This window comes from Mustela erminea, chromosome 11 (genome assembly GCF_009829155.1).
Source record: "Mustela erminea isolate mMusErm1 chromosome 11, mMusErm1.Pri, whole genome shotgun sequence".
Taxonomy (NCBI): Eukaryota; Metazoa; Chordata; class Mammalia; order Carnivora; family Mustelidae; genus Mustela; species Mustela erminea.
The window spans coordinates 70,753,121-70,780,782 of NC_045624.1; the positions used below are offsets into that span (position 1 = coordinate 70,753,121).

The 27,662-nt window shown below is 40.2% G+C and overlaps 1 protein-coding gene and 1 pseudogene across 1 annotated transcript in view; both read left to right on the forward strand.

Moving 5' to 3' along the window:
- CDK6 (cyclin dependent kinase 6) overlaps positions 1–27,662 on the forward strand; it is a 232,642-nt gene that overhangs the window by 45,627 nt on the left and 159,353 nt on the right. Inside the window, exon 2 of the mRNA XM_032305106.1 lies at positions 17,239–17,374. Within this exon, the coding sequence (XP_032160997.1) occupies positions 17,239–17,374 (136 nt within the window). The remainder of the gene's footprint in view (positions 1–17,238; positions 17,375–27,662) is intronic.
- Positions 11,279–13,821, forward strand: LOC116569100 (annotated as a pseudogene).

Below are 27,662 nucleotides of genomic sequence, written 5' to 3' on the forward strand. Positions count from 1 at the left end.
ACAATGTGGAAGGTTTATGGACCAGAGTGAGGGGCTGAGTACAGAAGTCTCCACAAGGCAGCGAACGGGATAAAGGCCTTCTATGGAGGTTTAGGTAAGAGTGATGGGTACCTGAACTCAGGAAGTAGCAGTGGATAGAGAAACATTTAGGTGGTGGAATTGGTGCTTGGTTAGATGTATGAGGTCATGAAAGAACCTAGGATTACTTAAAGGTTTCTGGGCTTAGAAAATTGGTTGGTTGGTGGTGTGGTTCACCAACAGGGGTAAGTTCTGTTCTAGACACTATGAAATTGATGTTGAGAATATTGGTTCAAGTTGTCCAAGAGGTGACTGACTGACTGTGGCATTTGTAGAAAGAACTGTTTTGGAGAGAGAGGTTGGGGATTCTGCAACCTGTAGGTACTATATAAAGTCTTGGCCACAGGGGAGATAATTATCATTTGTTGTTGGCTATGTCGCAGAGGTGGTGGTGCACTGGGTGGGAAAAGAATGGGACCATGAGCTTCTAGATACTGGAGGTCCAGATCAAGGAGAAAGAAGCATGTGAAGGTTTTAATTGAAATCCAGGTTAAGTGTCTTACAGTTTCCATCTATCAGATGAAAGTAAGAATAACCACTTAATTGGGATATTAAAGGAATTCAATGAGTTTGCATGTGAAAAGTCTCAGGTACGGTCCTAGGCTCACTCTAGGGGCTCATAAATGATAGAGAAAAGATTCATGAAAATATTTCTCAGGACCTGGAGATAGTTTCAAAACAATTTTTCTTAGTGATTACATTGGAGATTATAGTTAATATCTTAAACCTAAAACAATTTAGTTTTAAATAACACAAACTTAGCTTGTATAGTGTATGGAAACCATTTTTCCTATACAGCTCCATCTACCCCCTTTTATGCTATTATTGTCACACGTTCCATCTTTATACAGTGTACGACCATAGATTGATACTTATTGTCATATGCGTTTGTCTTTTTAATCATATTAGGGAAGAAAATAGTTCCAAAAAGAAACTACAATAATACTGGCTTTTAAAATTTTTACCTATGTAGCTAATTACCTTTGCCATTGTTCTTTCTTTCTTTATGCAGCTTTGAGTTACTCTCCTGTCCTTTCATTTCAATCTGAGGGACTCCCTATAGCATTTCTTTGAGGGAAATCTACTGGCAACAGACTCCCTCAGTTTTTGTTCATCTGAGCATGTCTTAATTTCACCTTCATTTTTGAAGGATAGTTTGTCTGGATATAGAATGCTTGGTTAACAGCTTTTTCTCTCAGCCTTTAAATGTGTCATCCACTGCCCTCTGTCTTCCATGGTTCTTTTTTTTTTTTAATTTATTTGACCAGGGCAGGGGTGGTGCATTGGGGCAGGCCAGAGAGCACAAGCAGGGAAAGGGTGGGCAGAGGGAGCAGCTGGTAGAGTAAGGATCCTGATGCAGAGCTCCATTCCAGAACTCTGGGATCATGACCTGAGCCAAAGGCAGACCCTTAACAAACTGAGCCACCCAGGCCCCTATCTTCCGTGGTTCTGATGAGGTGTTGGCTCGTAAACAATGTACTGAATTTCCTTTGTAGGTGGTGAGTAGCTTATCCTTGCTGTTTCCACATTCTTTTTTTTGCTTTTTGGCAGCTTGATGTATAATGTCTCTCAGTGTGGCTCTCCTGGCATCACATTAATGTGCCTAGAAAGCACTCAAAGGATCATAATAATGTAGCAAATTAAATAAATAAATTAAATAATAACAGTAATGACTACAAATGATCCATCGGTAGAACACAATCAGTATATTGTGCTTAAAAAGCCAAGAAAATGTTCAATGCATGCTACAGAGAAACCCATTAAAAACTTTGATTTTTAAAAATTGTTTGAGGGATTACAGTGGGTAAGAATCGGGTATGAAAAATTCTCACTTAATGTGGGTAATTCCCTTACAGAGTCTAAATATGAGTTGTTCCTATGTCTTTGCAAAAGAAATATTGTTCCTTAGGGGACATGTAGTTGGAGCTACATGTACAAATTCTTCTTTAGTTTTTAACTGCTCTCAACATGAAATATTTACCTTATTAGATGAAATATTCCTAGAACAAAGATTAAACTTTTAAAACTTTAAAATTAAAATTTTAAAATAAAATTTATATGTAAGCATACTAAATCATAACTTAATATTACACATTTTTACATCTGAACAAAACAACCTAATTTCAGATGCCTAAGTTTGGCAGTTGATAGAGTTGTCAGTTCTTTTAACTTTTCCACTATGTTCTGTTTTCTTACCTTTTAATATAGTTTCCTGATGGTGTCCTTTATAGATTTTTTCCCGTTCTTTTTTTTTTTAAAGACTTTATTTATTTATTTGACAGAGAGAGAGTACAAGTAGCCAGAGCGGCAGGGAGAGGTAGAAGGAGAAGCAGACTGCCCAATGAGGAGGGTGTCCGATAAGGGGCTCAATCCCAGGACTCTGGGATCACGATCTAAGCCAAGGGAATATACTTCACTGACTGAGCCCACAGGTGCCTCTTTTTTTCAGTTCTTAGCACAGTAGTTTTTGGAAATTTGGCTTTAACAGATCTAATTTTAGAATGTAATATGTTAGAGGGGCCTGGTTTAGTCGGTTGTGGGGGCCAGCTCTTGATTTCAGCTCAGGTCATGATCTCAGAGTCCTGGGATCGAGCTCCACATCAGCTCCGTATGTGCTCACTGGGGCGTCTGTTTGAGGATTCTCCCCCTTTTCCTCTGCCTGTGTGCACATGTGCATGCTCGCTCTCTCCAATAAATAAAAAAAATCTTAAGAAAAATAAAATAGAATGTAAGATGTTAGGTGTTAATTTTTATAATGGATTTTTTTTTTTTTAAAGAAAAAACATGCTTTTGTTATTTTGGTTGCTTATACCTTGTTCTATTAGAAAGGGCACTGAATTCTTATCTTAGTCATGAGACCCAGGTTTCTTACTCCTTCTATTGCTTTGCCCATCTGCATTCTCTTAGCCTGTGCTTCTTTCTCTGTAAAACAATTGTATGGAGCCAGATAATCTGTGAAGTTCCCCATACTTTCAAAATTCCATAATTCTCTCATGTAGGACTTTTCTCTGGCTTCTATGATAAACATTAGAGTAATTTAAAGAATTTATGGGCTGTCATTGTTTCTCTTTTATATCATGATAATTCTGTTACTTTTGCCCTAACATTTAGCCAGGGATCAGAAAATAGTTTTATTTTTCCTACAAGCTCTTTTATGGAGTTGCTACATATTGGAGAAAGATTAAAATCTCATCCCTTCACTGAGGCAGTAATACATCCATAGTATTTTTTTCTCCTAGAACAAATTTAAGAACTTAACGTTGTTAACATAATTTAATTTTAAAAACTTGCCATTTCAGGATTGAGGAGCAGGATTTTGTCAGTAACTCAGAGGAGCAGGTTGAAGAAAAGTATGTGAGTGATGGGAGAAAGAAAACTTAAATGAGAAAAGAAGCTTTTATAATTCTTGTTTTTAAAATGATGATTCTTTTTTATTATTTACAATTGATACGCTCTCATTGTAGAAAATCTGAACAAATAACAGGAAACACAGCTCAGTAAGCTCATCACCCAGAGATAACCACTGTTAGCATCTTGATTCATCTTTCAACCATTGTGTATACATACATGCAGAATCAAGCTGTACATATTCTTCTGAAACCCTCATTTTCTTTTAATATATTATGAACACCTTTCCATGTTCAGTAAATATGAATCTGAATCATTTTTTTAAAGGCCATATGATCTATAGGTATCTATTTACATATCCATCTATCTTCCTGGATTACTCTCCAGAAAGGTTTTTGTTTGGTTGGTTGGTTGGTTGTGGTTTTTTGTGTTGTTTTTGCCAATTTGTACTCCCACAGTGATGTGGATCCATTTCACAAACCCTTCCAGATGCTATGCCATTTTATCATTAAAAATTCCTTACCCAGTTTGAGGAACTTAAATAGTGTATTGCTGATGTTTTCATTTATGTTTCATTAAGTTATTACTATAGTTTAACATTTTCTCATATGTTTACAGTCCTTTATGTTTCCTTAAAAGGAACTCACTTTGGTGGTGGTTTTATTAGATAAGAACCTAATCCTAAGTACCTGCGTGACTTAGTGCTGGGATAAATTTACTCACCTCATAAGGATGTGATTATGAAAGATTTTTGGCTTATGGTGTTGGTAAAGTTTGGTTAGCTTTCTTCTAAGACCCAGCAGACAGCCTTCAGCACAGACAGCTGCCTAGTTTGGGCTGATTCGTCGTTTTTCCTCAAGAGAGGCCCAAAGCTGGAGAACGGGGCTTTTACAGGTCAGAAATGGAGACAGAACTGGATGTTGAAAGTTTTCCAGAATCCAGCACTCTCTCTGACTCAAGCCAGAGCTGTTGACTTTACTTTCAAAAAGATCATTTGAGATCTTGTATTTTTGAGATCAGAATATCTTTTTCTGGCTCTGTTGGGGGAACTGAAGTGGGTCATTTTTCTAACTAGTTAAGGGAAGGATGTAAGAGGGCCTGGGGGATCAATAGTCTTCCACTTTATTTTTCCTGTGAATTTTCTGAACATGTATTGTTTTCAGTCCAGCATGAAAAGCATATACTACTATGTCCAGGTTTACCAGAGGCCTCTGGGGGGTTGGCATGAAGCCAGCTCCCGTCAGCCAGTGTGCCTCCTGTGCCATAGAGAGCTCTCCGACCCAAGTGCTGCAGAGGCAGGATTGCACAGTGGTTAGGAAATCCCACTCTGGAGCCAGACAGCCTGACTTCAGATCCTGTCTCCACCACTTACGGTCCTATGCTTTAGGCAACGTACTGAACCTCATTCTGGCTGTTTCTTTCCTCCTTTTGTTTCTCAACAGCTTTATTAAGATACACTTTACTACCTACATCAAATTTATCTGTATAAACAATTCAGTGGTTTTTGGTCCATTTACTGAGTTGTCCAGCCATCACCATGATCTAATTTTAGACCATTTTATCACCCTGAAAATACCCCGGTACCCATTTGTGGTTATTTTCTGTTCCTCTCCCTGCCCCAGCACCTTCAGGCCTAGGCAACCACCAACCCACTTTCAGTCTCCATGGACCTGCCTACTCTGGACCTTTCATATAAAAGAAATCATGCAATATATGGCCTTCTGTGACCAGCTCTTTTCACTTAGTGTAATCTTTTCAAGATTTATCCATGCCGTACCATGTATCTGTACTTCATTCCTTTTTATTGTCAAATGATACTCTGTTACATGGATATACCGCTTTCTCGTTATCCATGCACCCATTGATGGACACGTGGGTGGTTTCTACGTTTTTCGCTATTATGAATGAGGCTGTGGTGAACATTTGTTGATGTACGTCTGTTTCTTTATTTGTAAAGTAGGCACCATTTCATAGAATTGTTGTGAGGACTGAAAAAGTCCAAATAATGTAGTAGTAGCGAGTAGATAGGGAGCAAACTATCAGTGTTAGTTAATAAATGCAATTTATGAGTGTATGCCCTCGCTTCACCTCAGTGACAGGATTTGGCTTACTCAGGATGCCATGCTTTCTTTCCTGTGGACATCTCCGAAGATCCTCTGTTTTACTTCACTGCTGACTTCTCCCTGAGTTACAGTTTTCTGAGAAGTTTAATTCATTTAGTAAACATTTCTTGAACACCTGCTATCCCAGGTACCGTGGAGAATTAAAAGAACAGAGTAAACCAAAGTGTGGAGAAGCTTTTCCAGTTAAAGGCTGTCTTTAGTTTGCTAATCTGCAACCTCTGACCTGCCAGGAAGGTTTAGGACTTAGGGCCCCTGAATCCCATTTCTCACCAAATGCTACACGTTTGGGCGTCTCTTAATCCTTTCACTTTTGTCATGCCTTTGTTTTAACCAGCATATCTATATTTGTCAAGAGGCAAATGGAAGCTGACTGTTGTGGAAATAAGGCTACTGAGTCTCAGTGTAGAACCCAACAGGTAATAGTAGTTAGTAGCTCATTCCTGCGCTGTTGTGGGGGTGATCAGTGATGTCTATTCTAATCCCTATGGAGAAGTTCCTGATTTTTTCAATTTGTAGGTTTCTTCTTCTTCTTTTTTTTTTTTTAAGATTTTTTATTTATTTATTTGACAGACAGAGATCACAAGTGGTCAGAGACAGGCAGAGAGAGAGAAGGAAGCAGGCCCCCTGCCGAGCAGAGAGCCCGATGCGGGGCTCGATCCAGGACCCTGAGATCATGACCTGAGCCGAAGGCAGCGGCTTAACCCACTGAGCCACCCAGGCGCCCCAGGTTTCTTCTTTTGGGTAGAGTCAACTTTACGTTCTTTTTGAACGTACGGAACTATTTTGTGTTGGTACTGGACTCCGCAAAAATAATCAGCTCAGCATCATCTGGCTGCCTGTGTTTTCTGTCTCTTGACTTTGTGTGGATAGTGATTTGCATGGTGACTTAGAATACACGTGTTGACTATTTTGCCTCTGCCACCATTCTTTGCCCTGTAAGAGAACAAATATGTTTTTATGATTTCCTCATTTGTTTGAGCTCTGAAGTAGTGTTTCCTTTTTCCTATAATAGCATAGTTAGCCTAACAGAGTGATGCTACTACCTCATTCTTCTCTCTGCCTTTCATTCAGACAAAATGCCTTAGCAGTTCGAAGAACTGTTTGATAACGGAAGAGTGCCTTTGGTGCTTGCTGTAGGATTAGGGAAGAAGTTTGGATTCTGTTGCTTAATGTCCATTTCAGGAATTCATCTTGAAAATGAGCGGAGTCGTCTGCAGGCCCCCCTATATGCCCATTAGGACTTCCACAGAGCTTATTTGGGGCCTCACTAATAGTATACCAGTTTTGTCCTGTCATCTGCCGTCATATGGTAGCAGTGTGTTTCCATATATAGGAGTTTTACTGTTTGCTCTGTTTTAAATATTTACTGTCATGCAAGCCTGTATCTTGTGAGCTTGCCCAATTTGGGGGATTCCCATTGAACTTGTAAAACATTTTTTGGTTCACCAGAACCAAATTAGTAGAAACTCTGAATTAGTAGAAACTCAGATTAGTAGAAACTCTGAAGATGAACTAGAAGAAGATGAATCACGAAACTTTCTTATGAACACACTCTTTAAGGCTATAAAGAACCGAGTGATTTAGTAAATCAGAGATGCTGACTTTGTATTCCTTCATAAGATGATGGTAGCCTTGAAATTAGCAGCATGACCAGAGATTTCCCTGCTTTGGAGTTACGATCTGACATTTCACTTGACCCTTGGATTAACATAGGTTTGAATGCATTCACCCACATATATGCAGATTTTTCCCTGTAAATACAGTACAGTAAATGTATTTTCTCTTCCTTATCATTTTCCTAATAACATTTTCTTTGCTATCTTTTTTTTTTTTTTTTTTTAATATGGACCATTTCATAGATTTGCCTGTCATCCTTGCATGGGGGCCGATTTTAGTATATGTGCTGCGGAAGCGAACGCCAGCTTACTTTACTTAAAAAAATTCAGTATGTAATACATATAACATACATAATATGTGTTACTCCACTGTGTTCTCAGTAAGGCATCCAGTCAGCAGTAGACTTATTAGAAGTTGAGTTTTGGGGGAATCAAAAGTTACACGTGAAATGGGGCGCCTGGGTGGCTCAGCGAGTTAAGCCTCTGCCTTCACCCCAGGTCAAGATCTCAGGTTCCTGGGATCAAGCCCCGCATTGGGCTCTCTGCTCAGCAGGGAGCCTGCTTCCCCCTCTCTCTCTGCCTGCCTCTCTGCCAACTTGTGATCTGTCTGTCAAATAAATAAATAAAATCTAAAAATAAAATAAAATAAAAAGTTACATGTGGATTTTTGACTACAGGGAGGTCAGCCCCCCTAAGCTCTGCATTGCCCAAGGATCACCTTCCCTGGGCATGTCCCCTTTTCAGCAGTAGGTAGTGAGGTTGCGTAAATCAGGGTTCTAGGAGACCATAGCTCATTGGGATGCAGCCTTTAAATTAAACTTTAAATTAAAACTTTATGTTGTTTTAAAATACTACTTCTTGCCTCCTCACTTCCTCTTACCCCACTGAGTCCTTTCCTGCTCTAGGTTATATATTCCTAATATGCTGTGAACTCATCCGTATGTTGTCTTCTGCCTTTCTCTGCTTTTTCTCCACAAAAAGCTTCTGCAGTCAGACCAGAAACCTCAAATAGGAATCCTTAGGAGAGATGAATTCGTCTTCTTTGGAGCTGTCAGTTACGCTTGTCCAGTGGACATGTGCCTAGAGGGACAATATAAGGGGAATTGTCCCAGCCAGTCAGGACTGGTTCAGTCACCTAGAGGAAACCACTGCTGTTTATATGCTTGTCCTTAATTCATTTTGTCTAATATGTAAGACATATTTGAGGTCAGATATTGATGTTTCAAAATAATTTTAATCACTTCAAGATACGTATAAATGTCTTAGGACTATTTTTTTTTTGTAAGTAAGAGAAGCGCAACTCAAAAGTGGGTAAGTGTGAAAGTGATGTTACTAGCTAACATAATGAATAAATCCCGGGTTGTATCGGCACAAGTGGGGCCGGTGCTTAACCACTGTTCTCCAGAATCTCTTGCCTATCATTTCTCCTCGCTGGCTGTCTGCCCTGTTGGCTGCAGTCCATGGTATGCTCACTAAAGTGGTGGCAAAGACAGCCATCGGCAGCTGCAGGCTTAGATGTTGCCAGTTTGGTAATCCCAGAATAAAGAGAGCTCTACTCTCCCAGAAGTTTTAGTAAAAATCCTGGGACTGATTCACATGATCCTGTCCATCCCTGAATCAGCCCATATCACTCACTCTCTATAGGGGAGGTTAAATGCCATGACACACTCTTGTCCCCACAACCGTATTAACTAAGTCAGGAAGGGTTCGTCAAAAACAAATGAGGATATGGTTTACAGAAGAGGGAATAGGTGTCGGAAAGGCAGACATCACAGATGTCTACTGAATATTAGAATGCAGAATAAATTTACTTTGATGTTTCATGTTACGTTTATAGATTTTGTTTGGAACTGATACACAGCCATACACCATTACTTACAGTTTTATGTATCAGTCTTCTCTCCCCTCTCCCCCAGCTAGATGGTAAAGATCTTAAAGACCGTACCCATCATAGATCTTTTGGAATCTCTAAAACGTACAGTACTACACCTGCACGTGGTAGGTACTCATAAAGGTTTATGGACGCTGTGGAAACGGCTGGTTCCTTCTAGGAGCATTTTCATTATTGTTGGTGGCAAATACCTCTGGAGTTAACACCATTCAGTGTTGGTTTAGAACAAGTGCACACACAGCCCATTTAATGAGCATGTGGAGAACACCCTGGCCAGTATCCAGTTGCATAGGGCAAGCAGGATGCGTGAACGTAACCTTGGGTGCATGCAAGCTATAGGCACAGAATGTGCTCCGTGGACTATAGAGAAAGATAAAAAAGAATTCTTCTCAATTCCAAAGACTGGCTGTAGTTCAAATAAAATTTTGTTTAGCGCCCTTAGGCAGCTGTGCCAGACATCTCTCAGCTCTTGAACTATTTGATGTCCAAACATTCAAGACTATGAAAAAAAAGGTGACAGGAAAAAAATCCTCATAGAACTTCCTGTGACAGGTCAAAGTTTAATCACAGCAAATAATGCAGATTTCCCTTTTATTATAACCACAGCAGAAAGGCAGGTCTTGTGTTTACAAAGCATTTTGTTTGGGAGACCTCTGTAAATTGTAATCTTTGGAAATCCCAAACCTATTGGATGTAATCCCATCCATTAGATGAAGGCAGCTTGCCTATGCCACAGAGATCCAGAACAGCAAGTTAAATGGAAAATATGAACAGGAAGCAGTCATTAAGAATTACAATGGGTAGGATGCAGAGCTAATTCATGGAGATATTTTGTTATGAGATAATGACATCACTAGGACAGCTGGAAAGCTGAGGGCTATAAGGGGTCAGGACTGTAGAGACAGGGAGAGAACTCAACTTTATGGGAGAGTTAGGGGCTTGGCTGGCTTAATTGTGAGATGGTAATGACCTAGCTGACTTTTTTGGATTGCGTTTTTCATAGCTCAGCTGGGTTCGGAGACTTAGTGAATGCTGAGAACCACTTTTCACTTCTGAACATTTCCTTGGATTACAGAAAGCTAAGCTCTCATGGTTGCATATCGAATGGTGGTTTTGATTTCCTCTGAAAGTCATCTGAGATATTTTGTTCACATTCAACACAGTGCGAATGTATTTTGCTTATGGAACTGCAGTCATGTAATCACTGAAGTGGTATTTTTGTCAATTTACTGAATAGCAAAAAAAAAAAAAAAAAGTTTTCAAAAAGTCTCAAGATATTGGTCAACACAAGGAATCATAGTTAAAGTTACTTTCCAGTCTTTCTGTTCAGATGTTCAGACCTGTCTGGCTCTTTGTTTTGCAAGTGTAGGGGTTCTAGGCAGCCTGGCCACATTCCTCATTGATTTTATATAAATATATTACAGATTGTTAACCTCCTGCCAAATACCAGGGATTTCAGTTCTTGCTTTAGCTCAGTTGCTTTATGTGAGTCGTATTTGTTATATTAAAATATCTATGTCCTCTTTATTGCCCACCACATTGACTGTTATTTATTTGATTTGGGATAATTCCAGAGGGAGTCATTGTAGACAATAAAGCACCATAAATATTATGTTCTAAAATTCCTCAGATGAATACAGGCCTTTCCTGCTATTTGAAAGTAGAATGTTCCTGTGAAAGCTTTTGTAGGCTGAAATGGTGTAAAGTGAAGAATCAATTACCATTAATTTGTATGGAAAGTCTTTTGAGTGTTCCCAGAACCTCTCTTGGGTTTTCTGATACCTTAGGACACATCTTGCTAACGGGTGCACAAAATAAATCAAGATAAAGCACAGATGCTCAGAGAGAGCCTCCAAGCTAAGGCGACTTGATGCCCTGAGGCTGAGTATCCTTGTGTAGAAGGAGTCTGAGGGTATCCCCTATTCACTGTTTGCGGTGCGTGCTGCCTCTGTAAAGGCTCACATATTGAGTGCTCTTTTCAATTTTCTCCTTTTTTCCTAAAAGCAAAAACCCTCTGAGATTTCTTCAGTTAGCGAGAACAGGTGTACTAATGTAGGACTTTGGTAAAAAAGTAAAAGGGTAGTGGCGTGCACTTTCAAAGACTTGGGGGATACCTGTATTTATAATCATTGACTCAGAATGCATTTCATCATACACATTATATAGTGTAAACTATATAGACTAATATAACTTTTTTTTTTTTTAACAGTGATAGTATTCACTAAACATGTCAGACTGGATTTTGTACATTAGTGTAGAGCGGCATTTCCCAAAATGTTTTCGGTGGAGTCGTGGCTCTGTAAGGGGTTAACCGTCAGCACTGGAGCCAAAAAAGACGGGTGTCCTACGGGTCCTCCCAGGACCTCTCCTTCCCTTGATGTCACTTGGGGATTTCTAAGGAGAAAGTAGTACGCTGCATTTTCCTAAGGAAATTCATACCAGCATCCTAACCAGCTGGAAAGGCAACCCTGCAGGGCCACCGGCTCCAGACACTGATGACTCTGGCCCTGCTGTGGCCCGTCTCTCAAGACCTGATAGAGGAAGGAGGCTCAGGATTTCTTCTGGGGGGAGCGATGGCTGTGGGGCCCCAGAGGCAGTAGGGTGGGAGGCCCGCAGGAGCGGCAGAGACCTGGGAGCACTTTCCCAGGGTTCAGCGCTGGGAGAGTGGCGGCCAAGGGTCCCAGCCATGGCTGAGTCTGGGGAGCGAGTGGTCGCAGCAGTGGACCCAGGAGCTGGAGTGGGAACCCACCCGGGAGAGAAGTCGGTGGGCTGTGGGCGGCCTTCTCATCAATAAGCTGGGCCCAGAGGTGGTGGACTCCAACCCCTACAGGGTTCCTGATGGCGCTGAGCCAAATGGGAATTGAATTGGACTGCAAGGAGGAAATCTGTACCCTTGCTGTAGCAATAGTAAGTGTTGGCGGAGTGGTGTGACTGCTGAGGTGGCCTCACTACGTTGCTACTCTTTGGCCACGACAAGGAGGAGCTGGCCAGTATGAATAGACCTTTCTTCCAACCTGTCCTTCCAATCAAGCAGGATTAAGTGAAGTTCAAGCAGCAGTATATGCTTTGAGGAACATTAACCCTGGTGTTCTTTAGGAAGTACACAACTACAGTATAACTCTAGTAGAAGACTTTCAGCATTGCATGGGTAAGAATAAGTAATGGCAGATGAGAAGAGGGAAAACCCCTTGACCCAGTTTTTAGCTGTGCGGACGGTTTGGAAGCTTGGATGACAATAAACATGGCTTGTGGTGAACTTGGGCAAACGTGGCTGGAGTCTGGGGTCAGTGAAAATGCAGCTTCAGGGCATATACAGCTCATAATTCTTGGAGAATCTGCTTGTTTGGCATGGGCTCCACCAAATTGCTGTAAATACCAATGAAAAGACCTTCAAATGAGATGGTGCTGTGCATCCAGTCTTCCCGCCACTGTCGGCATGGTTGCTGGGATCTTGGTGCAAAATGTGTTAAAAGTTTCTGTTAAAAGTTTGGTACTGTGAGTTTTTACCTTGGATATAATGCAGTGAATGATTCTTTTCCCTTCTGAGTCCGTGAAGCCAAATCCTTAGTGTATTGACAGAAATTGCAGGAAGCAACAGAAGACTACAAGAACAGAAGGTTGTTCAACAAGAGGAAGAGATAATAGGTGAAGACAAGGGTTGAGGTATTGAGTTGGTATCTGAGGTTTCAGAAGACGAATTGCTCAATTCTTCAGGCCCAGTTCCTGACTTACCTGAAGGATTGACCTTGCCATATACAATTCCCAAAAAGTAAGAAGGTTCTATGCCTGAGGTAACTGTGGAAGATTCTGGTGAAAGCTTGAAAGACATCATGGCCAAGATGAAGAATATGTAGATAATGGACTGACCTGTATTTTACTTCCCAAGTTTAAGCACATTCCCTTGCCATTTAAAAATTTCATTTAAAAACTGGCAAAGCTTAGGGCAACATGAACTGATACATAGTCTTCACAAAATTGTTACACTTTCCCAAAATACTGTGTTACTTATTGCTTTCTCCCTTCAACTAAATCAGTAATTCCCCTAAAACTCATGTTTCATTCTAGTTAAGAACACTTGAAAACTTCGCCATTGAAATGTCTGTGCCTTTTGGAAGGGGTGGGAAGAAATGACCAATTTGATCCCATATTCCTTTTCCTTCCAATAATCCTTTGTGGCCTGGTACCTGAGGCATGGGCAATAAAGTAGTATGTGGTTCTCAAATACAGGGAAAGGACAGGAGCTACAGCCTATTGATGAGAGCTACCAGGCATCTATTCAGTGTATGTAGAATCACTCTTTACGAGAAAACTGTCTACTACTATTAACTTAGTTAGCAGTGAATTTAAAATAGTGAACCTGTAAAATAAAAATACCCTCTCAAATGTTACCTGATGAAGTAAATGCTGAAGTAAAGTCACTGGAAAAGTTTATAAACCTATGAATTATATCAAAATAAGTCAAAGGCAAACAAAAGGAAGCTCTCTTCACAGAAAAATGCAAAAAGGTACTTTTGGGAAGTACAAATTACATTTCTGCACTGGCAGAAGAAAAGAAATCATTGCTCTGTGGAATATGTATCTGGAGTCACTGTACTTTATTGAGGAGCAAGGAATAAATTTAGTAAGATCATTTAGTTTATACCCATCATGTGAGCTACCTTTAGGATATTTCATTTAAATTTGATTCCTAGATAATTCGATAGTACTTTAGTGGAGACATAGAAGAGACCTAAATTACCTATGCAGTGAGTGACATGCCCCAACATTCCACATTTTAAAAATTGCCGGTTAGGGGCACCTGGGTGGCTCAGTCAGTTAAGCATCTGCCTTCAGCTCAGGTCATGATTCCAGGGTTCTGGAATGGAGCCCCGCATCGGGCTCCCTGCTAGCAGGGAGTTTTTCCTTTCTGTCACCCCTCCCTGTGCTCCTGTATGCGCGCTCTCTTGTTCACTCTCTCAAATAATAAGATCTTTAAAAAAAAATTGCCTGTTAAAATTAGTGCCTTTTCTCCATGGCTTATAATCAAGAGCAATGGGCAGTGGCTTCCATGAGCTCACCTCTGCCCGTCTCATGTGTGGAGTCCAGTGGCCTTAGGTACCATCAGTGAGTCTTCATATTTTGAAGAGAATAATACAACTTTGAGGAAAGTAACTTGGGTGGGTTAGATGTTATTCTTGAATTGTGTCACACGAACAGTAAAATGAAGCAACAGAGCCTGCTGCCACGGCAGTTAGGTAACAACAACGGTTTGGAAGCAGGCGACCTTTTGGTTCAGCAGCGTTTTATGATTATTTTATATTCCAGTTATGTCCCCGTTCAACTTTTTCTTTTCTTCTGGAAATTACTGAAATGTCATATATTCAAAACTGTAAGTGCAGGAAAAACTGGAGTTGCTAAAATCAGTGTTGCCCTGAGGCAGTGGTAAAAAAAAATATTTTTTTTTCATGAAGGAAATATATTAATTATAGTGGAAACATTTTAAAAGTAACATTTAAGAAGCACTACTGTAGTGCTGCAGTTCCGCGTTTGTGTTTGAATTTAGTACATGTCATTTTTGATTCATTGTGGTTTTATCTCATTTACAAAAATAGAAGTAACCTATAGAAAGAAGCTTGGTGATTGTGGAACTGCTTTTTCTTCTGCAAAAGGAAGGAAAAAGGCGAAGCTCGCAAAGTATGTGGGCTTTACAATGGAAAGAAGATGGTTCAAAGGAGCCACGAATAAATGGTAGTTGCCTCACTTTACCAAACTGATGGAGTTATTTTGATAAACTTCCCAAATGGCAAATTCATCCCTGACGGCAGTCATCACTATCACAGTATGGCACTCACATGATTAATGGCATTACCGTCAATAAATTTAGTAAGAGTTTTTGCTTTATCAGAATAGTTTTCCAGAATAAGTCACATTAGTGACATCAGAAGACTCTGGGATTTCAAAAAAATCAAGTTTAGAAGTAGATGATTAAAACTTAGAAATAAGGGTGCTTGGGTGGCTCAGTCTGTTAAGCATCTGCCTTTCACTCAGGTCATGAATGCAGGGTCCTGGGATCAGTCCCCACATCGGGCTCTCTGATCACCAGGCAGTCTGCTTCTCCCTCTGCCCACATAAAGTCTTTAAAAAAAATTTTTTTTTTCGTTTTTTTAATAATAAAACTTAGAAATCAAGCACCTGGATGAGTCAGTCAGTTGGGCATCCAACTCTTGGTTTTAGTTCAGGTCATCATCTTCCAGTCCTGGGATCCACCCCAGTCAGGCTTGACTCTGCTTAAGAGTCTCTCTCCCTCTATTTCCCCCTGCCCCTCTCCCCCTGCTCCCAGGTCTGTGTGCACGTTTGCTCTCTCCTTCTCAAATAAATATTAAAATGAAATCTTTAAAACTTAGAAATGAGGGCACCTGGGTGGCTCAGTTGGCTAAGCAGCTGCCTTTGGTTCAGGTCATAGTCCTGGGGGTACTGGGAACCAGCCCTGCGTCGGGCTCCTAGCTCAACAGGGAATCTGCCTCTCTCATTCCCCGCCCCTCCACGCAGCTTGTGCTCTCTCTCTTGCTTGTGCTCTCTCAAATAAATATCTAAAACAAAAACAAAAACTTAGAAATCAGAGTATTTTTTTTTTTTAAGATTTTATGTATTTATTTGTCAGAGAGAAAGAGAGAGCACAAACAAGGGAGCGGCAGGCAGAGGGAGAGGAAGAAGCAGCCTCCCCACTGAGCAAGGAGCCCAATGTAGGATTCGATCCCAGAACCCCGGGATCATGACCTGAGCTGAAGGCAGCCAAAATCAGAATATTTAGAAGTAAATAAAAGTGAGAAGAAATTCAGTTGATCTTGATTGATTTTAGTAGAGTCGTAGAACTCTTCCCAACTGCCCGTCATTAAAGAGTAGCGTGGATCTGGCTGTGAAGTGTGTGCGGTCGGTTGTGGTGTTCATCCCACCAGACTTAATGATAGTGTTCTTTAGTTTATTTTACAGTTTAATTTAAATTCACAGAGAAGTACCAAATGTTGTGGGGCCCCATTTAGCCCAGAAATGCCGTGGGCTGACATGGTGAACCAGCTTGGCATGAAGAATTCAACAGAGGTAAAATACAAAGTACATAATTGAGAGTCAACCCTGCATTCTAGTGGCAGGTTATGTGCACATTTATGGTTAGTTTCTTTGAAGAGAAAGAGTGTTTATTCGGTTTCTAAAAATGAAAGAAAAGACTAAGAATAGCATTTTATTAGCCTTAGTATTTATATTACATTCTTGTCAAATTTACTTACAGCTTGTTTACGGGTGGTTTGTTTAATTATTCAAACATGGTGAGCGTCTCATGTGCTGGATAGTGTACTGTCTGTGGTTCAAAGTAAAGAAGAATTTGTCCTTGGGCTTGAAAATGCTCTCGACTACTGACGGCTTTGCTTTTAAATACTTGAGTTTTGACTTAGTCGTGGAATTGTATGGAAGACATTAGATTCGCCCATCCAAACTTAATTATAAAGTCTGTTAATCAGTCTTTATTATTTAAGGGTAATTTAGTTTGTTAATGCATTTTCAAATACCGCCTCTCACCCACAGAAAATGTTATAATTTCAGTTTTCATTAGCATGCTATTTGGAATTTTTTAAACCAAGTATTTATGCGCTTTCCAGGGAAATGATTTGATTCACCAGAATGAGAAGTCTCTCTTAGAAATAATCCAAATTTCTCTGTATTTCATCATCCTCATTTTCATAGGCCTGATAGTGACACCTTAAATTCCAGAAAAGTCTTCATCTCAGAGCCCAGCATCTCCGAAGAATGCTTAATCTGCTCCTTTAATAATTCTTGAACTGTGTGCAAAAAAGAACCCTATTTTTCCTAGGCTGCAGTTTTTTAAGCTATCTCCATTGGCAAGTTGTACGTAAGTAAGGTCTTAACTAAGGAAACTCTCCAGGCAAACATTCCTATGCTCCAGTCATGTTGTTTTCTCTTTGCTGCTATGGATTTTGTCATCCCTTAACCAAGTGCTTCTCTCCTGAATCTGATTACTTTTAGAGTATCAGATCCCATTAGGTACCCTTACATATCCTAGTGATCAACACTGCTGTTTTTTTTTTTTTATTCGTATTGTATGACCGAATTGCAGGATATATGTAAGATGTACAAATTACTTCTTTGCCTATTGTTACTGACTTAATATCTCTTTCTTTTCTTCTTTTAGGTTGTTTGATGTATGCACAGTTTCACGAACAGACAGAGAAACCAAACTGACATTAGTGTTTGAACACGTCGATCAAGACTTGACCACTTACTTGGATAAAGTCCCGGAGCCTGGTGTGCCCACTGAAACCATAAAGGTACCAAGAATCGTCTCTCTGCTTGATTAAATAGTCACATTATTATAGTCTATTACTCAATCGTATTTCTTTCCTATGAAAATTGCCAGGGGGTGCCTAGCTGGTTCGGTCAGTGGAACATGTGACTCTTGATCTCAGGGTCTCAGGGTGTAGAGCTTACTTTAAAAAAATATATATTGCGAGAATTAGAGCTTTTGGAACTCTGTAGATAATTAAAATGTACCAGCTAAGTGAGATGTTCAAAGAATGAGATATATTCTAGCTCATTAATTATAGAGCTGAGTGAAAAAACCTTTGTAGTGTTCATACATATTAAAATTTTTGAAAAGTATCTCTACGTACATTATCTGGCCCTAATCTTAGAAGGTATAGTGTCATAAATACAGCTCAGTCTTTTTCTGATCACAGACTCTGAGGGACATAATTTGAAACTTCGCCTTGAGCATGTTGCATATTGTAATTGTATAATGACTCCAGAACATAAAGTATACGGTGTAAATCTGAAATACTGGTTCTTAGACCCTTCGTTCTCCATTTTTTTTTTTTTCTCACTCATGAAACACTTAGAGGAAGCCTCAGTGCCAGGTACGGTCCTAAACCCTTGGGATGCAGGAATGACTTAAGACTCCTTAGAGATCATCCAGAAGTCCTTTCTTCCTTCAACCCTTCCTTCAATAACCCTTCTTTTCCCTATAGCGGGAAAACCTACTTAGGAAGTTTTATTGGTCATACTTCTGTCCTGCTTAATGGAACTTCTCAGTATATCTCTTCGATAAGTGAGTGTGGTGGGTGGGCGGGTCTTCAAGATGACCTTTTCATTTATATCTATTAGGTGACTTAATGAAACCGGCTTCTAACCTCACCAGTCCTTGTTTAGAAATGGTTTCTAAAATTCAGCATCATTTTAGATAAGAGGTAATAGCTGGAAATACTTTATGTGGAAATACTTTAATGGAAATACTTGACTTCTAATGATAGCAAGGTGGTGTTTTCAGATGCTGACACATTTAGAACTTGATGCTGAATGATTTGTTCCTTTGGTTTTACATTGATAAAGGATTTATTCCCATCTGCCTTTCATGAAAGAATATGATGCTCAGTAGTGTGCACTCGTCTCTTTCTGAGCAGTGTTAGGGACTTAAAGGCCCTTTAAATGTAGGCATTCCTGGAGCGCCTGGGTGGCTCAGTTGGTTAAGTGTCTTGATTCTTGATTTCCGCTCAGGTCATGATATCAGGGTCATGAGATCAAGCCCTGCGCTCAGCGTGGAAACCTCTTGAGATTAGTCTGCTCCTCACCACCCCCAGCCGTGCCCCTTGCCGGCTCTCTCTCTCTCTCTCTCTCAGTGAATAAAATCTTAAAAAAAAAAAAAAAAAAGTAGGTATTCCTTCTTACCTCTCTTGGCCCTCTTCTCCTCTATCCCTGCATCCCTCGTTCCTCTCACTTTCTTTCCAGTGTGGCCTCAGTGCTTTCCTCTATGAGTCTGTCTGAAACCCTATGTTCATCCCACAGGGCAGAGCCCCTTCTCGTGGACTCTGTTACTTGCCAAGTTAGACTCTGTGTGGTTCACGATTTCTTACCTGTGTCATTCATCCTCCTCCTCATGGTCATTTCTTTGCTTCCCCCCCCAAACCAGTAAATCTGCTGAACTACCAGGCTCACCCCAGATAGTTTTTGATCAACTTTCACAGCTGGATGTAATCTCATTGGTCTTAACAGTGCTTGTTCTACACATCTCCCCCTTTTGGTCCTATTTTCTACCTTTTTTTTTTTTTTTTATTAAGATTTTATGTATTTGACAGAGAGAGAGAAACCACAAGTAGTCAGAGAGGCAGGCAGAGAGAGGAGGAAGCAGGCTCCCAGAGGAGCAGAAATCCCGATGCGGGGATCGATCCCAGGACCCTGGGATCATGACCCAAGCCGAAGGCAAAGGCTTTAACCCACTGAGCCACTCAGGTGCCCCCTATTTTCTACCTTTAATTGTGATTATTTATGTCCATATTCATTCATCTTTGTATCCTGACAGTCACTACACAATGATTTTTACACATAGGTACTCAGTAAATAAGACACATTGACAGCCTTTCTTCAGATGTAATTACTTCACAATTATTTTTAGGAGGGCAAGAGGGGGAAATAATGCTGGTTATCGGAAGGTTTTGATAAAATGAACTGTTAAAAGTATTTCTAAGTTTTTCATCCATCTCTTGGGAAAGGAAATATCACTCATTCTGTATTGAACAGGAAATTCTCCCAGAGTCTCTTAAATTTCTTCAGCCTTTAGGGGTAATACCCCCAATGATCATATAGGGACCAAGTTTGCTGGTAGAGGTGGAGGCAAGGGGGTCTGGTTATTTAAGGTTAGTGTTTAATGGTATATTGATGCTTTCATAGTAAATTATGAAATACTTTAGGCAATTAATGTACATGTCAGTGGTTAATTGAACATTTTCCTAACTTAAAGGCTAGTCAAAAGATCTCTTTTGTCTTCATCTTTAACTTTTAAAAATTTTCTGAACTATACTATGCTAATCTGCTTTTCTTCCTTATCAAATGTAAGAGTTTTTAAGTAATTTGACTGTGATCTGGTAAGGCCATTATTTAAAACATGAATAATCATGGTAAAAGCACTATAAAACCATCAGATGTATAGTTTTAAGCCTTATATGGAAATGATACAAAATTATTTTTAGTAAAAACTTGTACTTTTGTTCTTGTGATTGATTTCTTTTTTAATGAGTTGGTATATAGGGGCGCCTGGGTAGCTCAGTCAGTTAAGCATCTGCCTTTGGCTCAGGTCGTGATCCCAGGGTCCTGAGACTGAGTCCTACATCAGGCTACCTGCTCAGTGGGGAGTCTGCTTCTCCCTCTGTCTGCTTCTTCCTCTGTCTGCTTCTCCCCCTGCTTGTGCTTGCTCTCTCTGACAAATAAATAAAATCTTAAAAAAAAAAAAAAAAAAAAAAGAGAGTTGGTATGCAGGATAAACATCTGCTAAGGAGGAGGTTCTGGTTAGTTGGGGTTCTGGTTAATTGAATTTGGTAAGGACTCAGAAAACAGAAAACGTTTTGTTATATAGACTTATTTATGGGCAGTCTCAATAACTAGATAACTAGATCAAGAGAATATTGCTTTTATGAACAACCTATTGGGAACACAGTCAGATTCTTACATAGAATTTTTTGTTGTAGTAAGAGTTTTTCTGAGTATATTGGTACAAATATTTATTGAATATTTACAGAGAGTTTTGTGTCAGCCTTTGGGGAACAACAAAAATGAATTAGCCAAGAAGCTTACTCTATACCCAGAAACATGCAGTACACATTTTCCTATGGTTATTTCAATAGTTTAGGGAGTGTTTACAGGTAAAAAGAAAAAAAAAAACATGACTCGCTCACGAATGAGCACCGTCTACAGCTAATTCTTTGTATTACAGTACCAAAATATTTTCTAAAATGTTCTTAAAAAATGTAGATATTAGTACTGACATAGTCTTACAAGTGTCAGAACATGCCATACTGTAAAATAATCATAAATATGCAAGAAAATCTTAACATGAAATAAATACAAAACAGAAATCAAGAAAAGACCTCCTGTAAGATCTTTTAGGTTGAGTCTTCCTCAACACCCTGTGTTCTACCACGTTTTCTGGGGCACTGTTTACCTGTTACCCACTTAAGTTCAGGATGCTCTGGTGCCCACTCAGGACATAAATTACAGGAGGTGAGCAGTACTTGAATAAAACAGATTGTTCCGTGGTCTCTGACTTGGTATGATAGAGGTCACATCTTTTTGTTTAGTATTTTCATGAACATATTTGTTAGAAAAGAACCCAGGATGGGCTTATGTGATGTGCTTATTACATAGATCACATAACAATTTTTCAAATTCTTTTAAATACCATTTGTTAACAACAACAACAACAAAAAGGGAAAAACACCCTGGAGCCCTACGTATTTGTGAAGGTTGATAGTTGGGTGAACTCACTGGGAAAAGCCTGTGATGACTACGTGGTATTCACGTTAGGCTTTGATAAAGTAAGTGAAGTGTGGTAGAGGCCTGAACGGGAACTTGCCATTGAGAGGCTCATGAGAATAAAATAAAATCATTGGGTGGTTCTTCCCATTTTAAAATACACTGTATTATAAAAATAAATAAATGCATACATACATCTAGTGCATACTTCATCTTGAGGTCTTCATCACCTCTTCTTTTTTTCTTTTTTAAGATTTTTATTTATTTATTTATTTGAGAGACAGAGATCACAAGCAGGCAGAGAAGCAGGCAGGGAGAGAGAGAGAGAGGAGGAAGCAGGCTCCCCGCAGAGCAGAGAGTCCGATGTGGGGCTCGATCCCAGGACCCTGGGATCATGACCTGAGCCGAAGGCAGAGGCTTTAACCCACGGAGCCACCCAGGCGCCCCTTCATCACCTCTTCTTGACGTGGTAAGGCGCATGCGTTGGTGATCACAATGACATTTGCTTAGAGGAGCCTGTTGCCTGTTGTACTTTAAAGTCAGCAAATATTCATTGGCTTGTCATTGCCCTATCTTGTTTTCCTCTTTTTAATTCTGAATGTTATCTTTCAACGTACTTGATTATGGGGAGAGTCAGTGCCATCTTTATTTTTCTTTGAGATTTGACATTGTCTTTGTAGACTTTCATGCTTAAACTTTAGGAAACAATAATTGACATCTTAATGGTTATTATTTTTTTAGGGTTCAAGATAAATTTAGAGTCTCTGTGCTTAGATAGCACTTTTCATTTATGAGGACTTTATGAGAAAAAGGAGCTTCCAGATTTTTTTTTCTCTTTCATGCCTTTGTCAGCTGCCCTGTAAGAGGGAATCAGAAAGAACCTGTAAATAAAATCTGTCTTCTTGTTCTTTAACCATTGTAACTGCTACCCAGAAAATGAACTATATGGCAGGTTTTGTATCAGGAGAGACTTCCATGTAAAGTCTTCTGTTTTATAGGGTTTTAAAATGAAATGCCCTGTTTTACTGAACTACTCATTTGGTGCTTAGGCTTGCCTGTAATAGTACAGTGTATTTCCTAGTATATGGAATGGCTTCTCAACATCTTATAAACTCCTTCTTTGGACATTCTGTGCCTATAACATGTTTGTTGAAATTGGCAGTATAATTTCTCAAGTAGAAATCCAAGGCACTGAAAGATCAGTCGGAAAAGATCAGCTGCCTCTCCAAAACAGGACAGGGGTCTTTTAGCTCGGGACCATATGGCCCCTTTGTATGACTCAATCTTGGAATAAAAATTACATTTTACTTATGTATTTCTATGATAAATGAATTCTATAGGGCTTGAGAAGGCCCAAAAGCTCAAAGTTTATGTGTCTGTTTGGGTCATTTTCCCTGTGAATTAGATTTCGTTTTATCTTCAATTGAATGTTTCTTACAGATTTCTGTTGGTTGTAATCTCTTCCCTAGGAGATAAAATATACTATTTGGTTTATTTTACAAAACCCAGACTTCAGAGACTGACACACAGTCTTAATAGCACCTGTTTTCTGCCTCTGGGAAATATCTGTTTTCATGAATAATATCTGCTTGCAGTAAACAGTGGCTCTGGTGTCAGTATGGGATGCCCGGGGCTGCGCTGTCTTTCTCCATCTGACATAACGCAGAGTGACTGATGGGTCCCCTGCCACTCCGGATGAGGAAAAGTCCCCCAGACCCTTCTCTCCTCTCACCCCTAAAGGAATCAAGCCGTTGCCCCTTCTCGGCTCCTGGTGGTCTCCACTTTGCCTGAATTATGAGCAGGTGATTTGTCTCATCTTTGCAGGACACAGAGCAAATTAACATGAAAATATCGCTTCTCAGAAAACAAGGCAGGCTTGAATGCCCTGTCGCTGCTGGTCATTAGCCATCTGCCACCGACACTCATACTCTGTTTATCACATTGGAAATTCAGAGCAGATGTTGCATAATAAGGTGATCCCAAAAACAAGGCAAGAAATTCAAAGAACACATACTCCACAATAACGATAAGGATCCTGGAAGGACAGTTTTTTCCATCTAGTGTCATGGCTGGACTAATTGAATAGACCATGTTTTTAAAAACATACATGTACGTACACACATCTGTCCTTGTGTTTAATGCTGCTTTTTGTAGTAACGTGAAATAATTTTGAAAGAAAACGCCCATGGGACAGCTGTCTGAGAAGACTGTTTAATAAAATTAATTTTAATAAGCAAAGTAGAATGTCCTAATAACACTAGTTCCAGGGCAAAGGAGCTCATAGGGCAGTCACGCCAGTGTTGATTTTTACTCTGTGATGGACCCAGCAATTTAAATTCAGATAGTTCACTCCTGTCGTACAGTTGGATCGCTCAGGGCTCGTTGCTTACCAGTGCTGTTTCCCAGACCATTAATTTTCTTTAGTACTCAAGATCCTATGTTCCCTATACCCTTTCCCTCCACTGCTTCTCCCACCTGTTGCTTTCTCCACCACCACCACTGTCACCACACCCCCACTCTCCCCATGCTTAGCTTTACTGGGCTCTGCATAGCTCTGCACCAGCCCTCTCTTCTGTCCCCGGCTTTGGGCTCTCTCCAGCCTGCGTCCTAGGCGTCTTCACCACATTGAGGTAACAATACTTGATAGGACCCGCTGTTACAGTGTTTTTTCTAATCCATGTATGCACATTCTAGACCCTTATGATGCCCTATAAGAAGCATATCATTCAGGGTGTCTGGGTGGCTCAGTTGGTTAAGCGTCCGACTCTTGATTTCGGCTCAGGTCGTGATCTTGGGGTTGTGAGATGGAGCCTGTGTGCGGCTTCCTGCTCAGCAGGAAGTCTGCTTGGAATTCTCTCTCTCCCTCTGCCCCCCACCCTGTGCTTACACATGTGCGCTCACTCACTCTCTCTTTTTCTCTCTCTCTAAAAAAAAATACATAAATCTTAAAAAGGCACATCATTCACAGTGTATTAACCATTGTGCTTGGAAGTATTCTTTTAAAAAAAAAAAAAAAAGGCATCTGGACTTTCCATCAGGAATGCAACCTAGATGATAGATTTTTTTCCTATGGAAAGTCCGCTCCAAATACAGTCTTTTGACTCAACAGCAGTATTTTCTGCACACAGACCACACCCTTCACTATGTATGTGTTCTCCTGACACATACACATAGAATTGGAAGGGGATATCTTTAAGAGGAACATCAGCTCTATTGCTCTGAGGAAGACGTAAGCAGCCAGTCTAAGAACAGCCAGCAGCGTAGCACCCACAGTTGGCCATTGACTCCAGGAGGAGAGATCCTCAGAAGGAAGTGAGTCAACTCTGAGTTTTCCCCAAATTTGGGGGGAAATATAGAGTGTATGAGCTAAACTTGTGGTAACTTTCAGTGAATCAAGAAACTTCTTCAGGAAGAACATACTTAGATAATCTAGATTTTGAGGACTCCCCCAGAAGAAAATCCTTAGACAGTTTCCCAAGCCCTGGAGTAAGCTGAAAACATCAGGAGACAAAGGACAGAGTTATGCAAATACATGATTATCTAAAAGTAGATAATAACAATTATAACAGTTACTTGCTGGTTTGGATTTTTCTTTTCCTAACAGGAAATAGGGGTTAAAAAAAAAAAGCTAGTGTCTTTCTAAAGGTGTACTGTAAGACTGACTCACTTAAAATAAATACTGACTCACTAAAGTAAGCAAACGACACTTTGATCAAGCTAATAACAGGTAAGTTGGAATCGCTTTAGAAAATGTTTCTTCACCTTAGGCATTGAATCTGTTTATAGAGCCCATTAAAAAGTCACAGGCAGTGTATACCCAGTGTGTTTCACTGTGGTGACACACAGCAGAGAGAGGCTCTGCATAGAACAGGGATATTCCTCATCTAAATTTAGCATGTGCCCAAGCTCCCTGGTTATAGTCTTTTTTCTGACTCTTTTCCTCTCAGTGTTGGAACACTCAAGGCCTCACCCTCTGCCCTCTTTTCTTTGCTGTCTATACTTTCTGGCCAGGTGATGTCATTCCATCTAGAATCTTCAGATATCATATATCCTCCAGGCTGAGCTCTCCCCCATGCTCTCAGTGCACCATATGATATCTCATAACCAAAACATTGCCCAAGGATCCTCTTACCAGTTGAAGCCTTCCCCAGGGGCCCCCATTGTTTGAGCCCCACTCTTAGGCATTATTCTTGGTTTCTTGCTTTCCTTCACAGTCTTCATCCAGTCCATGAAAGTACTTCTTTTTTTCTTTTCTTTAAATAAACATATAATGTATTTTTATCCCCAGGGGTACAGGTCTGTGAATCACCAGGTTTACACACTTCACGGCACTCACCGTAGCACATACCCTCCCCAATGTCCACAACCCACCACCCTCTCCCTCCCCCGCTGCCCCCAGCAACCCTCAGTTTGTTTTGTGACATTAAGAGTCTCTTACGGTTTGTCTCCCTCCTGATCCCATCTTGTTTCATTTATTCTTCTCCTACCCAAGAAAGTACTTTTGGCTTTATTCCCCCAAAGATATCCCCAGTCCAACTACTTTTCAGTATCTTTATTGCTAAAGCTCTAGTCTTAATCCATCAGACCAGCTTTGTAACCCAGTATGCTGTCTTCCATTCCTGCGCCTTTTATTCATCATCCTCGGTATAACAACCAGTGGGACCTTACTAAAACATAAAGTGTTACTCCCCCATTGAAAACTTTTCTCCAGTGGTTTCCCATGACCTGTAGAATAAAATCAGGAGTCCTACATGACGGAGGGCTCTTTCTTCCTCCACCCTTCGAATTCCAGTGTGCCTCCACCCTTCTCTGGTCCACTGTTCCCCGGCCACACCTGCTTTCTTTCTGTTCTCCTGCCATGCTTCCAGCTTGGAGTGTAATGTACTGACTGTTAGTGCTGTTTGGAATGTTCCACACCTCTCCCTCCCCTGTTGTTCTGTTTTATCTTCTTCATAACTCTGAGCTGAAGTTATCTCATTCATTTTCTTGTATGTGTTTGTCTTTCCCAACTGGAAGGTAAGAGCTTTGGGGTTAGGACTGCAGTTGATTGCACTTACGCCAATACTAGTGTGCTGTCTGGAATGTAAGGGACACTCCTAGGTTGATGAACAGAGGTTGGTCACTATACTAAGGTGCTTACCTCAACTAATCCTCGAATTTATTCTGAAATGTAGGAATCAGTGGACCCATGGTACAAGTTAGTAAGTTGTACTTTTTCAAGGTTAGATTGTGTATGTAATTATGCATCCACACACGTAGAAGAATAAGTCCATGTGGTACGTCCTGTCTCAACACATCCACTTTGTGCCTGCACATTCTTTACAGTGGGCAGGGCGTTGGGATTATCCACATTGTAACTAAGGATTCACCTCATTGGCTTGGTTTAGATGTAGTCTAAAGCCAATAACTGATCTCCACTAGAACTATAAAGTGTTGCCTCTGTTCGTGTACTACTGACTTACCAAAATTCCAGAAACTACCATCTTTCCATGTTGGATTCTGTTAAATAGGTTTTTTACTAAGGATCGGAAACCAAGTCCAATGAAGAGAATGATTGACGCTATGAAGTGCAGACCCTCTTCTCGTCTCCGCGGGATATATATGTAAAAAATAATTCAGTAGTTATACATTTTTTAAAATCTGAAGCTAAGTTTGCCGTAAGGATACGTTCAGCATTGTGTCCAGAGTTCCTCCTCATCCCCCCCAGGAGAAGTCACAGTTTTGAAGTTAAGTGACTTTACAAAATCTAACTGAAAATACTGTCCTCTGTTTATTCATTTGCATTTTGATCCTTCTTACCCCCGAATTACAGATACTTCTATGCACTGGGGAGTTTGGAAGTTAAGATAGCACCGTTCCGCTGGAACAGTTGTTAACAATTTACAGTCACTACATTTTAAATTAGTGAAAGGTCTATAAAGATGGTATCCACCAGTTATCTAAAATAGCATTTTATTCCTCATTCCTAAGCAAGGTGGAAAGGATTAATCAGTTCTTTCATTGCAGTTAAGAAAATCGTTCTTGGTTCTAGTAAATATTTGTCAAATGAATGATGCTTTCACAAACACTTGTGTAACGAGCCCTTGAAAACCCGATAGCGGCAGTCGTGAGACTCAAATACCTCCAGTGTATGAACTGTTGTTGCGATTCCTCTCATTCTGCTCTTCCTCTTTCTCATCATCATTCTAAAAGAGAAAAATTCTCCAAAAAGATCGACTCCAGTGGAATATGAAATGAGGAGAACTTGACCTGAATTTGGACTTCTGTATCTACATCAGGGGCTGATGCCAAGCATCTGGATACTGTGACACTTGAAGT